The sequence below is a fragment of the Oncorhynchus gorbuscha genome, linkage group LG06 (assembly GCF_021184085.1).
Source record: "Oncorhynchus gorbuscha isolate QuinsamMale2020 ecotype Even-year linkage group LG06, OgorEven_v1.0, whole genome shotgun sequence".
Classification (NCBI taxonomy): Eukaryota; Metazoa; Chordata; class Actinopteri; order Salmoniformes; family Salmonidae; genus Oncorhynchus; species Oncorhynchus gorbuscha.
Genome location: NC_060178.1, coordinates 96,145,261 through 96,168,773, shown reverse-complemented (window position 1 = coordinate 96,168,773; position 23,513 = coordinate 96,145,261). Strand labels below are relative to the sequence as shown.

Sequence of the window (23,513 nt, the reverse complement as noted above, 5' to 3'; positions counted from 1 at the left end):
GCTCCTCTTCCTCGGGCCGTCCCTCTGGCCATCGTTGTCCTGCAGCTGGAGGGTTGATAGTGTCACATCTACTCCAGCTCCTCCCCTCAGGCGTTGGTCACCGGTTTACTAACCACTGGTCCTGGGAACCATCATCAGCACCATTCTTCATTAGGCGCACTTGGACTCCATTACCTCCCCTTTATCTGGCACTCCCTTAGGTTCTTTCCCCAGGCAGTATTGCTTTCTGTGGTTCATGTCTAGATCCTATTCCTACCTTGTATTGTTCCATGTTATATTAAAGTTACCACCTGCACCTGCTTCTCGACTCCCAGGGTCTACTTTACATCCCAATAGATTACAATGGTGATGGGGAGAGTTGTGGATAAAACGTTAACAGTATGTCACCACTGTTCATTGAGAATAGCCTATGCAGTGTGCCGTGGGTAGCTTGTTGTTGTCGACCAATCACAAGTCATCAAAGTGGCACTACAGTCATAGACCCTACGTGTGTGGCAAAGCAAGATTGGAGATTATTTAATATCTAAAAAATTGAATTAAAATTATGGAATTAAAAGGTAAATAAGGAGTATATGCTACAACAACTAATAGGCTACAACAACTAGTCGGCTGCTACTGAATAATCTGAATGGTGTTTTTTGTAACTTTAGGACAGGAAGAAAGCACATGCAGCCTCAATAAGCCTAGCTAGTTAGCTAGCTAACATAGCTAGCTTAGCTAACTAGTTTCTCTCGGTTTGATGCAGTCTAGAAAGGTACTACGTAATTATATTGGATGTTAAATAACCTAGTTATGACAAGCTATAAGTTAGTCTACTAGTGTGAGTAAGCTTAATATATTTGGTTACTGTCTCTCTGGCTGTGTTTACACAGGAAGCTAAATTCTGATATTTTTTTCTCACTAATCGGTCTTTTGACCAATCGGATCAGCTCTGAAAAAGATCTTAAGTGAAAAGATCTGATGCGATTGGTCAAAAGATCAATTTGTGGAAAAAATATCAGAATTGGGCTGCCTTTGTAAACGCAGGCTGTCACTCCCTCCCTCCTCCTTTTCTGCTGGTTCCCTCACTCAGATTGGACCTGGTCTAGATCCGATCAGGTTTAAATGGAACAGGTCTAGTTTTCCTCGGGTCCGTTCGAAACGGGTCTCTATATTTCAAAATGTATTTATGCATATTGGTTCCGAATGGGAACGCCCCAGGTCCATTTCGGAACGTGCCAACCTTTTGGACCTGTGAAGACCTCTAGAGGCCCAATATAACAATCTGGTCACAACAGACAATGCCATGAACATTGTGAAGGATGTCACAACATACAATGCCAGGAACATAGTGAATGATATCACAGAAGACAATGCCAGGAACATTGTGAATGCTGTCACAACAGACAACGGCAGGAACATTGTGAATGCTGTCACAACAGACAATGCCAGGATCATTGTGAATGCTGTCACAACAGACAATGCCAGGAACATTGTGAATGCTGTCACAACAGACAATGCCAGGAACATTGTGAATGCTGTCACAACAGACAATGCCAGGAACATTGTGAATGCTGTCACAACAGACAATGCCAGGAACATTGTGAATGCCACATAAGCTGGCCTTGGGCTACAAATAGGGTGCCAAAAAAACAAAAAAATAAAGTAACTGTTGGCATTTAATTTACAGTTGAAGTCGGAAGTTTACATACACCTTAGCCAAATACAATTCAACTCAGTTTTTCACAATTCCTGATATTTAATCATAGTAAAAATACCCTGTTGTAGGTCAGTTAGAATCACCACTTTATTTTAAGAATGTGAAGGTCAAACGTTTAGGGTAGCCTTTCACAAGCTTCCCACAATAATTTGGGTGAATTTTGGCCCATTCCTCCTGACAGAGCTGGTGTAACTGAGTTCAGGTTTGTAGTCCTCCTTGCTCGCACACGCAATTTCAGTTCTGCCCACAAAACTTCTATAGGATTGAGGTCAGGGCTTTGTGATGGCCACTCCAATACCTAGACTTTGTTGTCCTTAACCTCTCTGCGATATGTGGGACGCTAACATCCCACCTGGCCAAAAGCCAGGGAAAATGCAGAGCGCCAAATTCAAATAAATTACTATAAACATTATATTAAATCATTAAATCACACATGCAAGATAGCAAATTAAAGCTACTCTTGTTGTGAATCCAGCCAACATGTCAGATTTCAAAAAGGCTTTTTGGCGAAAGCAAACGATGCTATTATCTGAGGAAAGCACCATCGTAAACAAAGAGAGAAACCATATTTTAACCCTGCAGGCGTGACACAAATCACAGAAATATGATCTGTGTTCAATACAGGTGTAAGGGTTTTCTTCTGGTGAAAGAGAGGCGGACCAAAATAAAGCGTGGTGGTTATTCATGTTTTTAATATAGACGACTATACATGAACAGACTATATAAAAAAAGTGAAAACCTAAAACAGTCCTATCTGGGGCAAACACAGAGACAGAAACAATCACCCACAAAACCCAACACAAAACAGGCTACCTAAATATGGTTCCCAATCAGAGACAATGACTAACACCTGCCTCTGATTGAGAACCATATCAGGCCAAACATAGAAATAGACAAACCAGACACACAACATAGAATGCCCACCCAGCTCACGTCCTGACCAACACTAAAACAAGGAAAACACATACGAACGATGGACAGAATGTGACAGAACCCCCCCCCCCCCCCCAAGGTGCGGACTCCGAATGCACAACCTAAACCTATAGGGGAGGGTCTGGGTGGGCATCTGTCCGCGGTGGCGGCTCTGGCGCTGGACGTGGACCCCAATCCATAATTGTCTTAGTCCATCTCCTTAGTGTCCCTTGAGTGGCGACCCTCACCGCTAACCTTGGCCTAGGAAACCTAACAACGGGCCCCACTGGACTGAGGTAGCTCAGGACTGAGGGGAAGCTCGGGACTGAGGAGAAGCTCGGGACCGAGGGGAAGCTCGGGACCGAGGGGAAGCTCGGGACGAGAGGAAGCTCGGGACCGAGGGGAAGCTCAGGAGTGAGAGGAAGCTCAGGAGTGAGAGGAAGCTCAGGCAGGTTGATGGATCTACCAGATCCTGGCTGGCTGGTGGTTCCGGCAGATCCTGGCTGACTGGCGGATCCTGGCTAACTAGCGGATCTGGCAGATCCTGGCTGACTGGCACTTCTGGCGGATCCTAGCTGACTGGTGGATCCTGGCAGACTGGCAGATCCTGGCCGACTGGCAGATCCTGGCCGACTGGCAGTTCTGGCGGATCCTGGCCGACTGGCGGATCCTGGCCGACTGGCAGATCCTGGCTGACTGGCAGATCCTGGCTGACTGGCAGATCCTGGCTGACTGGCAGTTCTGGCGGATCCTGGCTGACTGGCGGATCCTGGCAGACAGGCGGATCCTGGCTGACTGACAGTTCTGGCGGATCCTGGCTGACTGGTAGTTCTGGCAGATCCTGGCTGACTGGCGGATCCTGGCAGACTTGCAGATCCTGGCAGACTTGCAGATCCTGGCCGACTGGCAGTTCTGGCGGATCCTGGCCGACTGGCGGATCCTGGCCGACTGGCAGATCCTGGCTAACTGGCAGATCCTGGCTGACTGGCAGATCCTGGCTGACTGGCAGTTCTGGCGGATCCTGGCTGACTGGCGGATCCTGGAAGACTGGCGGATCCTGGCTGACTGACAGTTCTGGCGGGTCCTGGCTGACTGGTAGTTCTGGCAGATCCTGGCTGACTGGCGGCGCTGGACAGACTGGTAGCTCAGACGGCGCAGGGCAGACGGGTAGCTCAGACGGCGCTGGGCATACTGGCGGGTAGCTCAGACGGTGCTGGGCAGACTGGAGAAAAAGGCTCTGGCAGCGCTGGACTGAGGAGCACTGGTGCCTCTGGAATGAGGGGCTCTGGCGCCTCTGGCATGAGGGGCGGTAACTCTGACAACGCCGGACAGGCGGGAGACTCTGGCTGCGCTGGAGAGGAGGAAGGCTCCGGCAGCGCTGGACAGGCGGGATGCACTGTAGGCCTGATGCATGGTGCTGGCACTGGTATGCCGTGCATACTATGCCAAACCAACAGCTTTCTTTCTACTCTGTCCAATACATTCTCAACACTCTCAGACTCAGCACTCTGCTTCGCCGACAGCTCCAATTCCATCCATGGCTCCTTACTGTAAACAGGGGGAGTTGGCTCAGGTCTGACTCCTGACTCTGCCACACTCTCCCTGTGCCTCCCCCAATAAATTTTTGGGGGTGCCTCTCGGGCTTCCAGCCGCTCTGCCGTGCTAGCTCCTCATAAAACCGCCTCTCTGCTTTCGCTGCCTCCAGCTCGGCTTTGGGGTGGCAATATTCCCCTGGCTCTGCTCAGGGTCCTTTTCCGTCAAGGATCTCCTCCCTAGTCCATTTATCCAAATAGTGCAGCCTCTCCCACTGCTGCTTCTCCTGCTGCTACCTTTGCTGCTGCTGCTGTTGCTCCTGCTGCACCTGTCGCTTCTCCTGCTGCTGCTGTTGCTGCTGCCTCTGTTTACCACGCCGCTTGGTCCTTGGTTGGTGGGTGATTCTGTAATGGTTTTCTTCTGGTGAAAGAGAGGCGGACCAAAATGCAGCGTGGTGGTTATTCATGTTTTTAATAAAGATGACTATACATGAACAGACTATATAAAAAAAGTGAAAACCTAAACAGTCCTATCTGGTGCAAACACAGAGACAGGAACAATCACCCACAAAACCCAACACAAAACAGGCTACCTAAATATGGTTCCCAATCAGAGACAATGACTAACACCTGCCTCTGATTGAGAATCATATCAGGCCAAACATAGAAATAGACAAACCAGACACACAACATAGAATGCCCACCCAGCTCACGTCCTGACCAACACTAAAACAAGGAAAACACATACGAACGATGGACAGAACGTGACAACAGGAAGTAGCTAGTTTTCTGGCCTCTATCTAACAGTACACTTCAAGTGACCCTCGTTCAAGATGGCCGTACTTCTTCAATACACAAAGGAATAACCTCAACCGATTTCTAAAGACTATCGACATCCAGTGGAGGCGATAGGAACTGCAAGAAGGTCCCTTAAAACATCTGGATTCTCAATTAAACTCATTGAAAAGAGAGTGACCTCAAAAAAAAAAACCTGAATGGTTTGTCATCGGGATTTCACCTGATAAATAAGTTATGTTATACTCACACACATGATTCAAACAGAGTGTTTTCTATCCAAATCTACTAATAATATGCATATCTTATCTTCTGGGGTGGAGTAGAAGGCAGTTGAATGTGGGCATGCATTTCATCCGGACATGAAAAAACTGCCCAGTCACCAAGAAGTTAAGCCATTTTGCCACAACTTTGGAAGTATGCTTGGGGTCATTGTCCATTTGGCAGAACCATTTGAGACCAAGCTTTAACTTCCTGACTGATGTCTTGAGATGTTGTTCAATATATCCACATATTTATCCATCCTTATGATGCCATCTATTTTGTGAAGCGCACCAGTCCCTCCTGCAGCAAAGCACCCGCACAACATGATGCTGCCACCCCCGTGCTTCACGGCTGGGATGGTGTTCTTCGGCTTGCAAGCCTCCCCCTTTTTCCTTCAAACATAATGATGGTCATTATGGCCAAACAGTTGTATTTTTGTTTCATCAGACCAGAGGATATTTCTCCAAAAAGTACAATCTTTGTCCCCATGTTCAGTTGTAAACTGTAGTGTGGCTTTTTTATGGCGGTTTTGGAGCAGTGCTTTCTTTCTTGCTGAGTGGCCTTTCAGGTTATGTTGATATAGGACTGGTTTTACTAAGGATATAGATACTTTTGTACCTATTTCCTCCAGCATCTTCACGAGGTCCTTTGCTGTTGTTCTGGGATTGATTTGCACTTTTCGCACCAAAGTACATTCATCTTTAGGAGATAATAACGTGTTTTCTTCCTGAGCGGTTTGATGGCTGCGTGGTCCCATGGTGTTTATACTTGCGTACTATTGTTTGTACAGATGAACGTGGTACCTTCAGGCATTTGGAAATTGCTCCCAAGGATGAATTGTGCAGGTCTACAATTTTTTTCCTAATGTCTTGGCTGATTTATTTTGATTATCCAATGATGTCAAGCAGAGAGGCACTGAGTTTGAAGGTAGGCCTTCAAATACATGCACAGGTACACCTCCAATTGACTCAAATGATGTCAATAAGCCTATCAGAAGCTTCTAAAGCCATGACATACTTTTCTGGAATTTTCCAAGCTGTTTAAAGGCACAGTCAACATAGTATATGTAAATTCTGACCCACTGGAATTGTGATACAGTGAATTATAAGTGAACTAATCTGTCTGTAAACAATAGTTGGAAACATTACTTGTGTCATGCACAAAGTAGATGTCCTAACCGACTTGCCAAAACTATAGTTTGTTCACAAGACATTTGTGGAGTGGTTGAAAAATGAGTTTTAATGACTCCAACCTAAGTGTATGTAAACTTCCTTCTTCAACTGTATGCTGTACCGTAACTGAAACGAAGAAGTGTCCCCAAAACCACCGTTTTGGTAAACACCCCTAGTTTGTGAGTGTGTTTGCTCAGCAAGTGTTTGAGGTGGACTTAGTAGGGCTTGGATGATATCAGTATCTCAATGCTCTTTAGTATCTCGTAAAGGAAACAAAACTTGAAGCGGATCAACTGTACCTTCTTTAGGAAAACAGCCCTAATGTTGGAAACAAACATAATTATGTGGTCATTCAGAGAACATTTTTTGGTTAATGATAGCAGGTTTATAAAGGCCCGAACAGTTTTATTTTCATTTTTGACATTGAAAAAATATTACCATACTGGTATCGTCACAGTCCTAGCACTTAACCCATGTTGTGAAACATGTTACAGTTCTCTGAGGAGTGGAGTGTGTGTCCAGCCCTCTATCTCTCTGGCAACTTGGCTGCCACCCCAGTCAGCAGGGAGGCTATGACTTGGCAAGCTCAAGTACATGAGGGCCCTATATCTCACTGGTGACTGTTTTTAACCACACCATAGCCCAAATGCTTTATTGACAGAGCCCTTGAACCCCCATATTCACTGGAGAAGAAAGAGAGAGAGTGTGTGTGTGTGTGTGTGTGTGTGTGTGTGTGTGTGTGTGTGTGTGTGTGTGTGTGTGTGTGTGTGTGTGTGTGTGTGTGTGTGTGTGTGTGTGTGTGTGTGTGTGTGCGTGCGTGCGTGCGTGCGTGCGTGCGTGCGTGCGTGCGTGCGTGTGTGTGTGTGTGCACATGTGCGTACTGCATCACACAACAATTTACTCACGCATTTTAACAAGGGACATTTTTGGTGAGAATAAGGGATTATCTGACATAATCATGAGACTTGAAGAGAATTGCTGCCTGAATAATACAGTGGCAAGAAAAAGTATGTGAACCCTTTGGAAATACCTGGACTTCTGCATAAATTGGTCATAAAATTTGATCTGATCTTCATCTAGGTCACAACAATAGACAAACACAGTCTGTTTAAACTAATAACACAAAAACAATTATACGTTTTCATGTCTTTATTGAACAAACCATGTAAACATTCACAGTGCAGGGTGGAAAAAATATATGAACTCTTGGATTTAATAACCAACTGACCCTCCTTTGGCAGCAATAACCTTAACCAAACGTTTTCTGTAGTTGCGGATCAGACCTGCACAAAGGTCAAATGGAATTTTGGACCATTGCTCTTTACAAAACTGTTTCAGTTCAGCAATATTCTTGGGATGTCTGGTGAGAACTGCTCTCTTGAGGTCATACCACAGCATCTCAATTGGGTTGAGGTCAGGACTCTGACTGGGCAACTCCTGAATTAATATTTTCTTCTGTTGAAGCCATTCTGTTGTTGATTTACTTCTGTGTTTTGGGTCGTTGTCCTGTTGCATCACAAAACTTCTGATGAGCTTCAATTGGCGGACAGATGGGAATTCATTTTTCAGTCAAAGATAGCAAGTTCTCCAGGCCCTGAGGCAGCAAAGTTGCCCCAAACCATGATGCTCCCTTCAACATGCTTTACAGTTGGGATCAGTTTTTGATGTTGATGTTGGTGTGCTGTGCATTTTATTTGCCACTGTAAATGAAGGTAAAAAAATTTGACTTGGCTTTGGCAGAATATCTCTGTGTAGATTAATGCTTGATAAACCCATAAGCAAACACACAAACAGACACACACACACACACACACACACACACACACACACACACACACACACACACACACACACACACACACACACACACACACACACACAGAGTGAGAGAGATCTAACTACACAGCCAAGAGACAGAGTGAAAAAAGGCCAAAGAAACCTCTCTTTTGTTGAATCAGTCAAAAGATCCACAAACAGATGCAGTAGCCATACACATGTTACCATTATTTAACTCGGCAAGTCAGTGAAGAACAAATTCTTATTTCCAATGAAAGCCTACCAGATTAACTGCCTTGTTCAGGGGTAGAAAAACATATTTTGTACCTTGTCTGCTTGGGGATTTGAACTTGCAACCTTTCGGTTAATAGTTCAATGCTCTAACCACTAGGCTACCCTGCCGCCCCATAGGGTGTCATTTGTGACACAGCCAGTGAGCTTCTGAGAAGGTTTCTCTCTCTGTGAACTCTATTAGTCATCCTGATGAATTAAGATTCAGAGCACTAGTAAGATCAACAGGCCCCTGCAGTCACTTTAATACAGTATAAGGCACTTCCTCTCCAGTAATGATTCCACATACTCCTCCTTTATGCTTCCTGTAATTGGAGAGTGATAGCACTGAGAGAGAGAGAGAGAGAGAGAGAGAGAGAGAGAGAGAGAGAGAGAGAGAGAAGCAGGAGGGCTGTGCAGGGGAAGAGACATAATATAATAATAATATATGCCATTTAGCAGACGCTTTTATCCAAAGCGACTTACAGTCATGTGTGCAAACATTCTACGTATGGGTGGTCCCGGGGATCGAACCCACTTCCCTGGCGTTACAAGCGCCATGCTCTACCAACTGAGCTACAGAAGGACCAGGTGGTGTGGTTTTCTGCAATATAAATCAATCTGTGTGTGTGTGTATGTGTGTGTGTATCATAATGTATCATAATGAGCACACCATGCTTGGTTATAGTGTAAGTGAGTGAGTATTGTGGGTAAACGTGCTCAGAGTAGCGTAGTGGCTGTGTGGATCACTAACTGTAGTGTGTATGCTGTGTGGCAGTGTGGATCACTAACTGTAGTGTGTATGTTGTGTGGCAGTGTGGATCACTAACTGTAGTGTGTATGCTGTGTGGCAGTGTGGATCACTAACTGTGGTGTGTATGCTGTGTGGCAGTGTGGATCACTAACTGTAGTGTGTATGCTGTGTGGCAGTGTGGATCGCTAACTGTGGTGTGTATGCTGTGTGGCAGTGTGGATCACTAACTGTAGTGTGTATGCTGTGTGGCAGTGTGGATCACTAACTGTAGTGTGTATGCTGTGTGGCAGTGTGGATCACTAACTGTAGTGTGTATGCTGTGTATGCTGTGTGGCAGGGTGAATCACTAACTGTAGTGTGTATGTTGTGTGGCAGTGCGGATCACTAACTGTAGTGTGTATGCTGTGTGGCAGTGTGGATCACTAACTGTAGTGTGTATGCTGTGTGGCAGTGTGGATCACTAACTGTAGTGTGTATGCTGTGTATGCTGTGTGGCAGGGTGAATCACTAACTGTAGTGTGTATGTTGTGTGGCATTTCGGATCACTAACTGTAGTGTGTATGCTGTGTGGGAGTGTGGATCACTAACTGTAGTGTGTATGTTGTGTGGCAGTGTGGATCACTAACTGTAGTGTGTATGCTGTGTGGCAGTGTGGATCACTAACTGTAGTGTGTATGCTGTGTGGCAGTGTGGATCACTAACTGTAGTGTGTATGCTGTGTATGCTGTGTGGCAGGGTGAATCACTAACTGTAGTGTGTATGTTGTGTGGCAGTGTGGATCACTAACTGTTTTTTTTATTTTTTTTATTTCACCTTTATTTAACCAGGTAGGCAAGTTGAGAACAAGTTCTCATTTACAATTGCGACCTGGCCAAGATAAAGCAAAGCAGTTCGACAGATACAACGACACAGAGTTACACATGGAGTAAAACAAACATACAGTCAATAATACAGTATAAACAAGTCTATATACAATGTGAGCAAATGAGGTGAGAAGGGAGGTAAAGGCAAAAAAGGCCATGGTGGCAAATTAAATACAATATAGCAAGTAAAACACTGGAATGGTAGTTTTGCAATGGAAGAATGTGCAAAGTAGACATAAAAATAATGGGGTGCAAAGGAGCAAAATAAATAAATTAATTAAATACAGTTGGGAAAGAGGTAGTTGTTTGGGCTAAATTTTAGGTGGGCTATGTACAGGTGCAGTAATCTGTGTGGCAGTGTGGATCACTAACTGTAGTGTGTATGCTGTGTGGCAGTGTGGATCAGAAATATAAATAGATCATAAATATCTACTCTGAGGCGCTGCTCTAGGCCACAGACAGCCCTCCGCGTGGCGGGCAGGCAGGCAGGCTGGGCCATGGGGATGGAGAGGCAGGAAAAAAGGGGACCACGTTCACCAGGGATGTCCATGAGGCAAACAGAGATGAAACTAGATCTGTGTTTTTTACAGCATCAGAGCATCAAGGTTGTTTTTTACTTCAGCATGTGTGTTTTTTCCAAGGCTGAGCTTTTGTGTTAGACTAAAACTTGGGCAATTTCCTTCGAGAGTCTGTAGAACATGACCAGGAGGTTAAGCTGACCTGCTCCCTAGAATATTTAACAACCTTGCTGCTGGCTGGTGCCAGTTACATCTCCTTTCACTTTTCTCTTGCTCACTCCTTAACAGTCAATCTCATATCAGCAGAACAAGGACGCTTGTGATCACACCAAAGGCCACAAGGCTTTGAAACAGAACAACAAAAATCAACTAAATGAGGAAAATGTTCCCTATCTAAATGTTTTTCAAACTGCAGTTTGCAGAACCATCCTTGACTGGATGTCTCCTCAAGGTCTCTGGCTGCCTCATACAGTGGATTGCGAAAGTTTTCACCCCCTTGGCATTTTTTCAATTTTGTTGCCTAACAACCTGGAATTAACATGGATTTGGGGGGGGTTGAATATCATTTGATTTACACAACATCTCTAAAACTTTGAAAAAGATAAATGTTTTTTATTGTGAAAAAAAACAAGAAATAAGTTTAAAAGAAAATGAAAACTTGAGCGTGCATAACTATTCACCCCCCCAAGTCATTACTTTGTAGAGCCAGCTTTTGCAGCAAATCCATCTGCAAGTCTCTTGGGGTATGTCTCTATAAACTTGGCACATCGAGCCACTGGGATTTTTGCCCATACTTCAAGGACAACTGCTCCAGCTCCTTCAAGTTGGGTCATTGTCCTACTGGAAGGTGAACCTCCCACACTCAAGTCTCTGGAAGATTGAAACAGGTTTCCTTCAGGAATTTCCCTGTATTTAGCGCCATCCACCATCCCTTCTATTCAGACCAGTTTCCCAGTCCCTGCAGATGAAAAACATCCCCACCATGCTTCGCAGTGGGGATGGTATTCTCGGGGTGATGCGGTGTTGGGATTACACCAGACATAGCATTTTCCTTGATGGCCAAAAAGCTCAATTTTAGTATCATCTGACCAGAGTACCTTCTTCCATGTTTGGGGAGTCTCCCACATGCCTTTTGGTGAACACCAAATGTGTTTGCTTATTTTTTTCTTTAAGCAATGGCTTTTATGGCCACTCTTCCGTGAAGACAAGCTCTGTGGAGTGTACGGCTTAAAGTGGTCCTATGGACAGATACTCCAATCTCCAATGTGGAGCTTTGCAGCTCCTTCAGGGTTATCTTTGGTCTCATTGTTGCCTCTCTGATTAATGCCATCCTTGCCTGGTCTGTGAATTTTGCTGGGCAGCCCTCTCTTGGTAGGTTTGTTGTGGTGCCATATTCTTTTAATTTTTTAATAATGGATTTAAATGGTGCTCCGTGTGATGTTCAATAAAATGTAAAATGCAGATTAATTACTTAAAAATCATACAATGTGATTTTATGGATTTTTGTTTTAGATTCCGTCTCTCACAGTTGAAGTGTACCTATGATAAAAATTACAGACCTCTACATGCTTTGTAAGTAGGAAAACCTGCAAAATCGGCAGTGTATCAAATACTTGTTCTCCCCACTGTATGCACACATCACATTTCCGTTTTTTTATGTTTTTTTCATTTCACTTCACCAATTTGGAATATTTTGTGTATGTCCTTCACATGAAATCCAAATAAAAGTCTATTTCAATTACAGGTTGTAATGTAACAAAATAGGAAAAACACCAAAGGAGATGAACACTTTTGCAAGGCACTGTACAATCAGAAAGTGGCCTTCTTTGATGGAATTGTATTTGGAGAGAGAGAGCATAGGAAATATGTCATGAGGCTTAGCTAGCCATGCTTACCATTCAATGCTCACATACTTAGACCAAACTAAATCAAACTTCAACTTTCAAGTGTCAAGGGTCAAGGATAGCATCCAAATTGTCAGTCATGGCGATCTAAAAATGACCCCCATTCTAAACATCCCCCAGCATTTCCTGCAGGCCGGAAGACTGAGAGACAAAGGGAGAAGCTGTGCTATCGTTAATACAGTATTTTATGCATTCTAATTTACCGCCAATTTGGAAATGGAAAATGCAATAAATATTTACTCTGAGCTGCGCTTCGATAGGTTGGTGGTAGATGGAAGGCCGTGTTGCCAAACTGAGTCCTTTGTCCTTTGAAGAATGTCTCTGGTGGTCAATTGGAAACGTTGTAGTAACGTCATTGTGTGATAGATGGGATACTCTGTCTGTTCCTTCCTAACCCTCGTTTGCAGCTGCTGTTGCTAACTCAATGCTTAGGAGGTATCACTTCTGTAGTGAATAAGAGTTCAAAGTTCATATCATTCGCAACCAAAGCTCATGCTGATGTTGGCTTCGTTCTGTAGTTATTATCTGAACCATTCTGACATCAGACCGTCTTCCTCACATCCTCGGAACAGGAGGTTATATTGTCGTCAAGGCTTTATATAGGAAGGGAGAGGAGGGCGTGTTTGAAAGGTTTTATAAACCATGTCCATTCAAAGGGGTGGGCCAACCTTATGAATACCCAAATCTCTCATTTGGAAGATAAAATTACATTTCATCTCTTCACCAATAATTTCATATTCAAACATTTAAATTGAACAATTCCATGCGAATCGATAACTACAATTGTGCAGACTTTCCACTGTAGAGTTTATGTCATCTTATCATTGATGAGAATGTCTCAGATGACAACCGAACTGACATCATATTCATTAAGTACCACCGCATATGTTCAATTGGTCGGATTACCCGAATATAGCTCATTTCCCCCCACCTTCTGATGTTACCTGAATCTCTATGTTTACCAAGGGGTTTACACATTTCACATCAGTAAGGTAGAGAGAGAAAAAAGGGGGGAAGAGGTATTTATGACTGTCATAAACCTACCCCCAGGCCAACGTCATGACACCAAACATGACATTCCAATAAATCCTCCCCTGCTACTCTGAATTCCAAAATAGAACCTCGTTAAAGATGGCCCTCAACAGCAGGCGACCAGAGCCCATTGTGTCTACAAGGCCCAGTAAATGAGGAAAGGATAAGAAATGGAGAGAAACTGTGAGAGACGGTATGCCGTAGCTATACATGTCAGATCTGGCATAATATATGTGGCGAGCCAAGCTGGGGTGTGCTTTGTCACCCTGGTTTATTTAGGGAATTTATCATAGCTATGCTTATGCGAAGTAAGGTAGCATGCCATACGGGGCTTTCAGCTCGCTCTACGGGTCCTTTCCTCTGAACACAAATCCAACAGCCAATGATTGGCAGGAAAGAACAATGTTTAGACAAACCGTCAACGTGGATTCCGTAGTGTAGCTTTCACGAGCTAGCGAAACCATAATAACCCTCCCTCCCTCACTCACTTGTGTCTCCATGACATAAACAGTGTAAAGAACACATGCAGACCAGCTTGTAGCTACACACTAGTTCATTATTATAGAAGAACATAAAGACCTCAATGCTGAATACTCCTTCCAGTTCATTATTATACAAGAACATAAAGAACTCACTGCTGAATGCTGAATACTCCCTCCAGTTCATTATTATACAAGAACATAAAGAACTCACTGCTGAATGCTGAATACTCCCTCCAGTTCATTATTATACAAGAACATAAAGAACTCACTGCTGAATGCTGAATACTCCCTCCAGTTCATTATTATACAAGAACATAAAGAACTCACTGCTGAATGCTGAATACTCCCTCCAGTTCATTATTATACAAGAACATAAAGAACTCACTGCTGAATGCTGAATACTCCCTCCAGTTCATTATTATACAAGAACATAAAGAACTCACTGCTGAATGCTGAATACTCCCTCCAGTTCATTATTATACAACATAAAGAACTCACTGCTGAATGCTGAATACTCCCTCCAGTTCATTATTATACAAGAACATAAAGAACTCACTGCTGAATGCTGAATACTCCCTCCAGTTCATTATTATACAAGAACATACTGATGTTTGACATGACAGTGGATATGCAGAGTACTGGACCTCCTCTAGTGCATATTTTCTATAGATCTTTAATGCAGGTCATTAGTATACTTCAGTCCACTCTAATGCATACTCTTCTGCTCTGCTTCTGTTGAAAGGCCATTTAAAAACGGACGGGTCTGTCCGTCCAGAGTTAGGTCGCTCTGCTCTGCTCGCCTCCTAATGTCCTTTAATCATTGGAGGGAAAGGGCCTGGGTCACTGTGCTCTCAACTAGCAGTGATGCACTCAGAGACAGTATGAGGAGTGTCCAATTCATTCCTGTGGGTCTTGACCCCTGAATCAATAATGAAAGTTTGGCCGGGCAGGCAGTGCTGCCAGAGCTGAATAGACAGAGCACAGCACTGGCATCTATAGCCACACCATCCCCCTCTACATACAGTATGCACATACACACACTCTCTCTCTCCCACTACCTCTCACACACAATCCCAGAACACACACACACACACACTCTCTCTCTCTCTCTCACACACACAAAGTGTGAAAAGTGAGTGTCAAGATTGTTAATCCCATGATGCATAAAGTATCAATTCTCAGTAAATGTCAGAGGGAGCGGATCTGCCCTCAAAAATGATGGATATAGCTCTACTTGCAATATCTCAGTATCCCTGTTTGTTTAATTATAGAGTGAATCCCAAATGACACCCTATTCCATTTATAGTGCACTACTTTTGACAAGAGCTGGCGAAAAGTAGTGCACTATATAGGGACTAGGGTGTCATTTGGACTGCAAATCCAGTCTCCTCTTCATTGTATTTTACAGTGGTACTGAGGGCTTAGACTACATCTCCAGAGGTAACGCAGCTCATCCCCTACAGCAGCAGCAATGCCTGCATCCCAATTACCTTACCATACTGCTCCACTGGCTTCTGCAGACACAAGCAGGGGAGGGTGAGGGTAGAGGTGAAGAGGAAGGAGGAGGAAAGGAGGGATGGGGGGTTCAACCAGAGGATACTATCTCTGCTTCTGGATACTCCCTCTCTCTCTCTCTTTAACTATCTCTCTCACCTGTTCTATTCAAACAGTAATCTGGCTCAAACTTTATATAGTGCATTATGGAGGTATGAAAAAAGCATTCTAAATGCACACTTTAAAGGAATTTAAAGCCTGCATGACCGTTTTAATACATTTCCAGTAACAATATTAATGTACACTGAGTGTACAAAACATTAGGAACACCTTTCTAATATTAAGTTGCACCCACCTTTGCCCTCAGAACAGCCTCAATTTGTCAGGCCATAGAGTCTACAAGGTGTCCAAAGTTGGCTGGATGTCCTTTGGGTGGTGGACCATTCTTGATACACAAAGGAAACGTTGAGTGTGAAAAACCCAGCAGCATTGCAGTTCTTGGCACACTCAAATGAGTGTGTCTGGCACCTACTGCCATACCCCGTCCAAAGGCACTTGAAGAGAAAATGGACACACATACATAGTTAAGCTCACAATAACAACTGAGTATTAAGAGTATTGTCAGCACTGTAATTCCAGTCTTTTCCCCCAATGATTATGACTCAAGTCAAGTCAAGTCAAGTCAAGTAAAAATGTGTTTGTCACATGCGTTGAATAAAACAAATGTAGACCTTACTGTGTAATGCTTACTTACAAGTCCTTAACCAACAACGTAGTTCAATAAATAGCGTTACGAAAATATTTACTAAATAAACTGAAGTTTAGAATAAAAAGTAACACAAATAAAATAACAATAACGGGGCTATATACAGGGGGTACCGATACAGAGTCAATGTGGAGGCTATATACAGGGGGTACCGATACAGAGTCAATGTGGAGGCTATATACAGGGGGTACCGATACAGAGTCAATGTGGAGGCTATATACAGGGGGTACCGATACAGAGTCAATGTGGAGGCTATATACAGGGGGTACCGATACAGAGTCAATGTGGAGGTTATATACAGGGGTACCGATACAGAGTCAATGTGGAGGCTATATACAGGGGGTACCGATACAGAGTCAATGTGGAGACTATATACAGGGGGTACCGATACAGAGTCAATGTGGAGGTTATATACAGGGGGTACCGATACAGAGTCAATGTGGAGGCTATATACAGGGGGTACCGATACAGAGTCAATGTGGAGGCTATATACAGGGGGTACCGATACAGAGTCAATGTGGAGGCTATATACAGGGGGTACCGATACAGAGTCAATGTGGAGGTTATATACAGGGGTACCGATACAGAGTCAATGTGGAGGCTATATACAGGGGGTACCGATACAGAGTCAATGTGGAGACTATATACAGGGGGTACCGATACAGAGTCAATGTGGAGGTTATATACAGGGGGTACCGATACAGAGTCAATGTGGAGGCTATATACAGGGGGTACCGATACAGAGTCAATGTGGAGACTATATACAGGGGGTACCGATACAGAGTCAATGTGGAGGCTATATACAGGGGGTACCAGTACAGAGTCAATGTGGAGGCTATATACAGGGGGTACCGGTACAGAGTCCATGTGGAGTCTATATACAGGGGGTACCGATACAGAGTCAATGTGGAGGCTATATACAGGGGGTACCAGTACAGAGTCAATGTGGAGGCTATATACAGGGGGTACCGATACAGAGTCAATGTGCGGGGGCACCAGTTAGTCCAGGTCATTTGTACATGTAGGTAGGAGTAAAGTGACTATGCATAGATAATAAACAGAGAGTAGCAGCTTTGTAAAAACAAAAAGGGGGTGGGGGGGTCAATGTAAATAATCCTGGTGGACATTTAAATCTTTTCATCTTGCCCATTCACCCTCTGAATGGTACACATAACATAATCATGACTCAATTGTCTCAAGGCTTAAAAATCCTTATTTAACCTGTCCCCTCCCCTTCAGCTACACCGATAGAAGTGGATTTAACACAGGTAACCTCAATAAGGGTTCATAGCTTCACCTGGTCAGTTTATGTCCTAGAAAGAGCAGGTGTTCCTAATGATTTGTACACTCAGTGTGTGTGCGCAGGGTAGGGGTGCTGGAGGGGGACACCTGCTACATAATTATTATACATTAGCCCCCTTTCTCTCTTTACCTCCTTATGAAATTGCTGGGCAGCGGGTACTCGCATCCACCGCCTCTGGGGATCAGTTCCAGGCTAAATAACTATGAAGAATAATTTCTGCTCCAGCCACCAAAATGGCTTCTGTAACTAAATTCACACAGAAGATACCTTTCCCTTTGAGGACATCAACTCCAGTGGGTGAAAATGTCCCACAAGTGGCTATAGGCCTCTTTGTGAGAAGATAGGGCGACATAATTCAGTCACAAACACGCACGCACACAGACAGACACACACACACAGTCTCTTTTCACATTCAGCATGTTTTGCCCTAGCAGTATTTTATGAATATCAGCATGTTTTGCCCTAGCAGTATTTTATGAATATCAGCATGTTTTGCCCTAGCAGTATTTTATGAATATCAGCATGTTTTGCCCTAGCAGTATTTTATGAATATCAGCATGTTTTGCCCTAGCAGTATTTTATGAATATCAGCATGTTTTGCCCTAGCAGTATTTTATGAATATCAGCATGTTTTGCCCTAGCAGTATTTTATGAATATCAGCATGTTTTGCCCTGGCAGTATTTTATGAATATCAGCATGTTTTGCCCTAGCAGTATTTTATGAATATCAGCATGTTTTGCCCTAGCAGTATTTTATGAATATCAGCATGTTTTGCCCTAGCAGTATTTTATGAATATCAGCATGTTTTGCCCTAGCAGTATTTTATGAATATCAGCATGTTTTGCCCTAGCAGTAGTTTATGAATATCAGCATGTTTTGCCCTAGCAGTATTTTATGAATATCAGCATGTTTTGCCCTAGCAGTATTTTATGAATATCAGCATGTTTTGCCCTAGCAGTATTTTATGAATATCAGCATGTTTTGCCCTAGCAGTATTTTATGAATATCAGCATGTGTTGTATCTGTTTATTTACAGCTGGTTGTTTGCTATGCAAACATTCATCTGGATGGGACCCCGTCTGATTAATTCATTAGGATGTATTAATTAAATGAGTATGTTCACACAGCTGGGCTTCTAATGACACATTCATAGCGAGTGTTCAAACGTCAGAATAATATTTACCCTAACACTATGTTTAATAACAGTTGAAAATAATGAATCTTAATTCAAATGACATCAATTCAAAACATGGCACTCCAACTGCCAATGTCAAATACAATATAACGTATCATTATTTGTAAAGTAAGAGCAAGTCTGACATCAGCCAGATAAGTCCATTATAATACAGTAACGTTATGGATTGATCATGACAGATGCATGTTGGATTAGCTGTTGAGTTCACTGACATCTATCAACTACTCCAAGTTGTCCTCATGGTCCTCACTCTACTGCATGAGAAAAGCACTGTCATGACATAGAGAGAGAAGAGAGAGACAGAGAGAGAGAAAGAGCCACTGCGTGTAAGTTACCATAAGAAGTGTATATAATTATATTTATAATTATTTACTGTGACTTTATAGAAATAGGCTATACAGTACCGCTTTCAAGCTCCACAGATGAGGACATGGGGACCATTCATTAACGTTGTTCCACGAAAGCACTGCACGATAAAGGGACATAAAAGCCTGCACTGGTGTATTACACAAACGGAATTATTTTACCTTGAGCTGTTGTGTAGTGGACAAACAGAGAAAACAATAAAATCCATGTGGCACGCCACCTCAATCCAGGCGAATCCCCAACCATTGTCCCCAGCCGGACTAAATGCGCAGCGTGTGTCAGGCACACTGGATGCATGTTGCTCTGCTGTGGTGCTGACCAAGTCTTCCAAGAGTTCTCTGTGTGCCGGTGTGGATGCTGTTTACTGTCCTCTCTCCGTGAACGCTGTTGCCGCTGAAACCGGGCAATCTCCGGGCGCTCGAGCGAGAACAAGCTATCCAACAAGCGCCAACTGCTCAGAAGGAACGATACGTGAAGCGGGTCAATTTAAAGCTTTGCCGTCACACATACGAGGTAAAGAATGTCAACAAATATATTAGCTCAAAAATTCAATTATCGGTAGGTTTATGCAATAACGCAGTCATTCAGCAACGTATTTTTTTCATTTTAAACGTTTCCCCTGTGGATAAAAATACACACTATAGCTTTTTATGTTTGAACAAAATTGTACCATACACTCACTGACAGTCGTGGGTTTCAGTCTGTATTGCAAGGGGGCAAACCTATTTCTACCTATTACGAATTGCAAGAAAACAGCTTGAACCTATCTGTGTTCCTTTGAAAAAATCATTTTCAGATTGCAGAGCAGAATTCAATCATAGGCCGTTCAAATTCTCACTGCACCTGCATCGGAGCAAGTTAAAACATACAATGTCAATGTAGGCAAAGGCAACAATTTAATCTGCAATAGTTTTCCCCTTTCCATAAAAGTTCATCGTGAAGTTTATCCTTTGTTGATGGTGAGTCTGATTCTCTCTGGTAGTTTTGAATATGGGAGAGCGCGAGAGAGAACCGTCTCGCTCCTTGTTACGTGCTCGAGCAACATCCGCGATACTCCCCTCATGAGAAGCCAAAGTTTCCAAAGCCTATTCCCACATCAGGTCCGGCAATTCCTTTGGTATAAATTAATCTATTCACTCAGTGGTAGTGGTAAATTACGCGGGAAGTATAGGGAGAAGGGGAGTGGGAGAAAAACTTAAAATAACCATCATCCGCAGCGGAGGAGCCCGGTCTTTACGCTTTAAAGGCAGCGTCCACTGTTCCTTGTGAGAATCCAGGACTGACTGTCGGTCTGCGTCCTGCATGCGCGTGTATGGCAGCGTTAGCAGGTTGCCACCACGCGGCAGAGCCCAATAAAGCATCAAGCGACGGAGAACATATTAGCAAGTGGTGGAGAACAGTCTACCAAACGATGGAGAACAGCCCATGACCAACATGCGTGGAGGTAAAGTCCCCGTTAACGAAAAAAAGATGTGCCTTGTTGATGAATAAATCATTGCAATTTTCGTTGATACTGTAGATCTAGGCCTAGTCAAAACATCAATTAAACCCATGTTTGCTGCTAGGCTACAGTAATAGGTTGAATACCTATGTGCCGTCTGTACAATGTATGGATATTGTCCTCCATAGGCCACCACGTGATCTACCCTTACAAACTGTGAGCAGAATAAGAAGTCACTGCTACCAGCAAGATTTCAGAGTGTAAGCTAAAGCACATCTTGTCATGGGGACCAGAAATCCCCGCAATAATAGTAAACAAACACAAATTTGACCATCCGGGGACATTTTGTTGGTCCCCACAAGGTCAAATAATATTTCTAGGGGTTTAGGGTTAAGGATAGAATTTGTGTTAGGGTTAGAATAAGGTTTAGGGTTAGGGAAAATACGATTTTGAATGGGACTGAATTTTGTGTCCCCACAAGTTTAGTTGTACAGGACTGTGTGTGTGTGGTGAGAGAGATAGAGACCCACACACACACAGAAAGAGAGAGAGAGAGAGAGAGAGAGAGAGAGAGAGAGAGAGAGAGAGAGAGAGAGAGAGAGAGAGAGAGAGAGAGAGAGAGAGAGAGAGAGAGAGAGAGAGAGAGAGATAGAGACCCACACACACACAGAAAGAGAGAGAGAGAGAGAGAGAGAGAGAGAGAGAGAGTGAGAGAGAGAGAGGAAGAGAGAGAGAGAGAGTGAGAGAGAGAGAGAGGAAGAGAGAGAGAGAGAGAGAGAGAGAGAGAGAGAGAGAGAGAGACACAGAGAGAAAGAGAGAGAGAGAGAGAGAGAGAGAGAGAGAGAGAGAGAGAGAGTGTGAGAAAGAGAGAGAGGAAGAGAGAGAGAGAGTGTGAGAAAGAGAGAGAGAGAGAGAGAGAGAGAGAGAGAGAGAGAGTGTGAGAGAGAGAGAGAGTGTGAGAAAGAGAGAGACGTACAGTGCCTTCGGAAAGTATTCAGACCCCTTGACATTTTCGACATTGTGTTAGGTTACAGCCTTATTCTAAAATTGTTTAAATGGTTTTTCCCACTTAATCAATCCACATACAATACCACATAATGACAAAGCAAAAACACAATTTTAGAAATGTTTACTTATTTATTCAAATGAAGGAAAAAAATGAAATATTACATTTAAATAACTAATCAGACCTTTTGGCTCAGTACTTTGTTGAAAGTGGACTCCAATCAGGTTGTAGAAATATATCAAGGATGATCAATGGAAACAGGATGCAACTGAGCTCAATTTCGAGTCTTATACCAAAGGGTCTGAATACTTATGTAAATAAGGTATTTCTGTTTTTATATTTAATGCATTTGCAAAAAAATCGAAATACCTGTTTTCGCTTTGTCATTATGGGGTATTGTGTGTTGAGTGCTGAGGATTTTTTAAATTTATTTAATCAATTTTAGAATAAGGCTGTAACATAATTGTGGAGCTGGTGCGGCAGGGTAGCCTAGTGGTTAGAGCTGACAAGGTACAAATCTGTCGTTCTACCCCTAACCAAGGCAGTTAACCCACTGTTCCTTGCCAGTCATTGAAAATTAGAATTTGTTCTTCACTGACTTGCCTAGTAAAATAATGAATTGTGGAAAAGGTCAAGGCGTCTGAATACTTTCCAAAGGCACTATTGTATAATACCATGACACTGCAAGTCCTCTTTATGTCTAAAGAATGAGGCTGTTGGCCCCAGGGGAATCAGGTCAATACAATGTTTTATAATACCATGACACTGCAAGTCCTCTTTATGTCTAAAGAATGAGGCTGTTCGGGGAATCCCCAGGGTCCTCTTTATGAATCAGGTCAATACAATGTTTTATAATACCATGACACTGCAAGTCCTCTTTATGTCTAAAGAATGAGGCTGTTCGCCCCAGGGGAATCAGGTCAATACAATGTTTTATAATACCATGACACTGCAAGTCCTCTTTATGTCTAAAGAATGAGGCTGTTCGCCCCAGGGGAATCAGGTCAATACAATGTTTTATAATACCATGACACTGCAAGTCCTCTTTATGTCTAAAGAATGAGGCTGTTCGCCCCGGGGAATCAGGTCAATACAATGTTTTATAATACCATGTCAATACAATGTTTTATAATACCATGACACTGCAAGTCCTCTTTATGTCTAAAGAATGAGGCTGTTCGCCCCAGGGGAATCAGGTCAATACAATGTTTTATAATACCATGACACTGCAAGTCCTCTTTATGTCTAAAGAATGAGGCTGTTCGCCCCAGGGGAATCAGGTCAATACAATGTTTTATAATACCATGACACTGCAAGTCCTCTTTATGTCTAAAGAATGAGGCTGTTGGCCCCGGGGGAATCAGGTCAATACAATGTTTTGGTGATGAATTCCAAGGAAGCCACCACGGGCACAACACACCATGGTACTGATGTTTCTCCGCATGCTCCCTATTCTGCGGTTGTCTCTCTATCTCATCCAGAAAATGGGAGACCTTGCCAGGAAGTTAATAATAAGGTAATGTCAGTGAAAACAAAGATGGAGTGTATTGCTGCCCACCCCAGGGTACTCCACCACCCATTTAATGCTTTTTCAACTTATTTACAGTGCCTTGCCTCCCCTCAGGAAGAGGGTGATTTTCTAAAATACCCAGTAGTAGCTTTTGCGCTGGAGCTGTTTGGAGCTCAGATTTTCACAGAGTCAAACTGTTTTCTTATTTATCTAGGATACTTGCCAAATGGCACCCTGTTCCCTATATAGTGCACTTTTAGTCCTGGTCATAAGTAGTGCACTAAATAGGGAATAGGGTGCCATTTTGGACACATCCCTTGTTTCCATCTATTTTCCTCCTTTCAGATGCCCACTGCAGTAGCTATATGCCACATCTACCTGGTGTTAACTCCTGGTGTGGATGAGCTGTGACTAGATGTGATTACTTATGGCTGCATGGTCCACTTGTCTCATTCATT

The 23,513-nt window shown here is 43.4% G+C and overlaps 1 protein-coding gene across 1 annotated transcript in view; it reads right to left on the bottom strand.

Moving 5' to 3' along the window:
- LOC124038595 (protein sidekick-2-like) overlaps window positions 1-20,473 on the bottom strand; it is a 709,487-nt gene extending 689,014 nt beyond the window's left edge. Inside the window, 1 exon segment of the mRNA XM_046354647.1 lies at window positions 19,260-20,473. Coding sequence (XP_046210603.1) covers window positions 19,260-19,395 — 136 coding nt within the window. The 5' untranslated portion in view covers window positions 19,396-20,473.
- Between the last annotated feature and the right edge of the window lie 3,040 nt (window positions 20,474-23,513).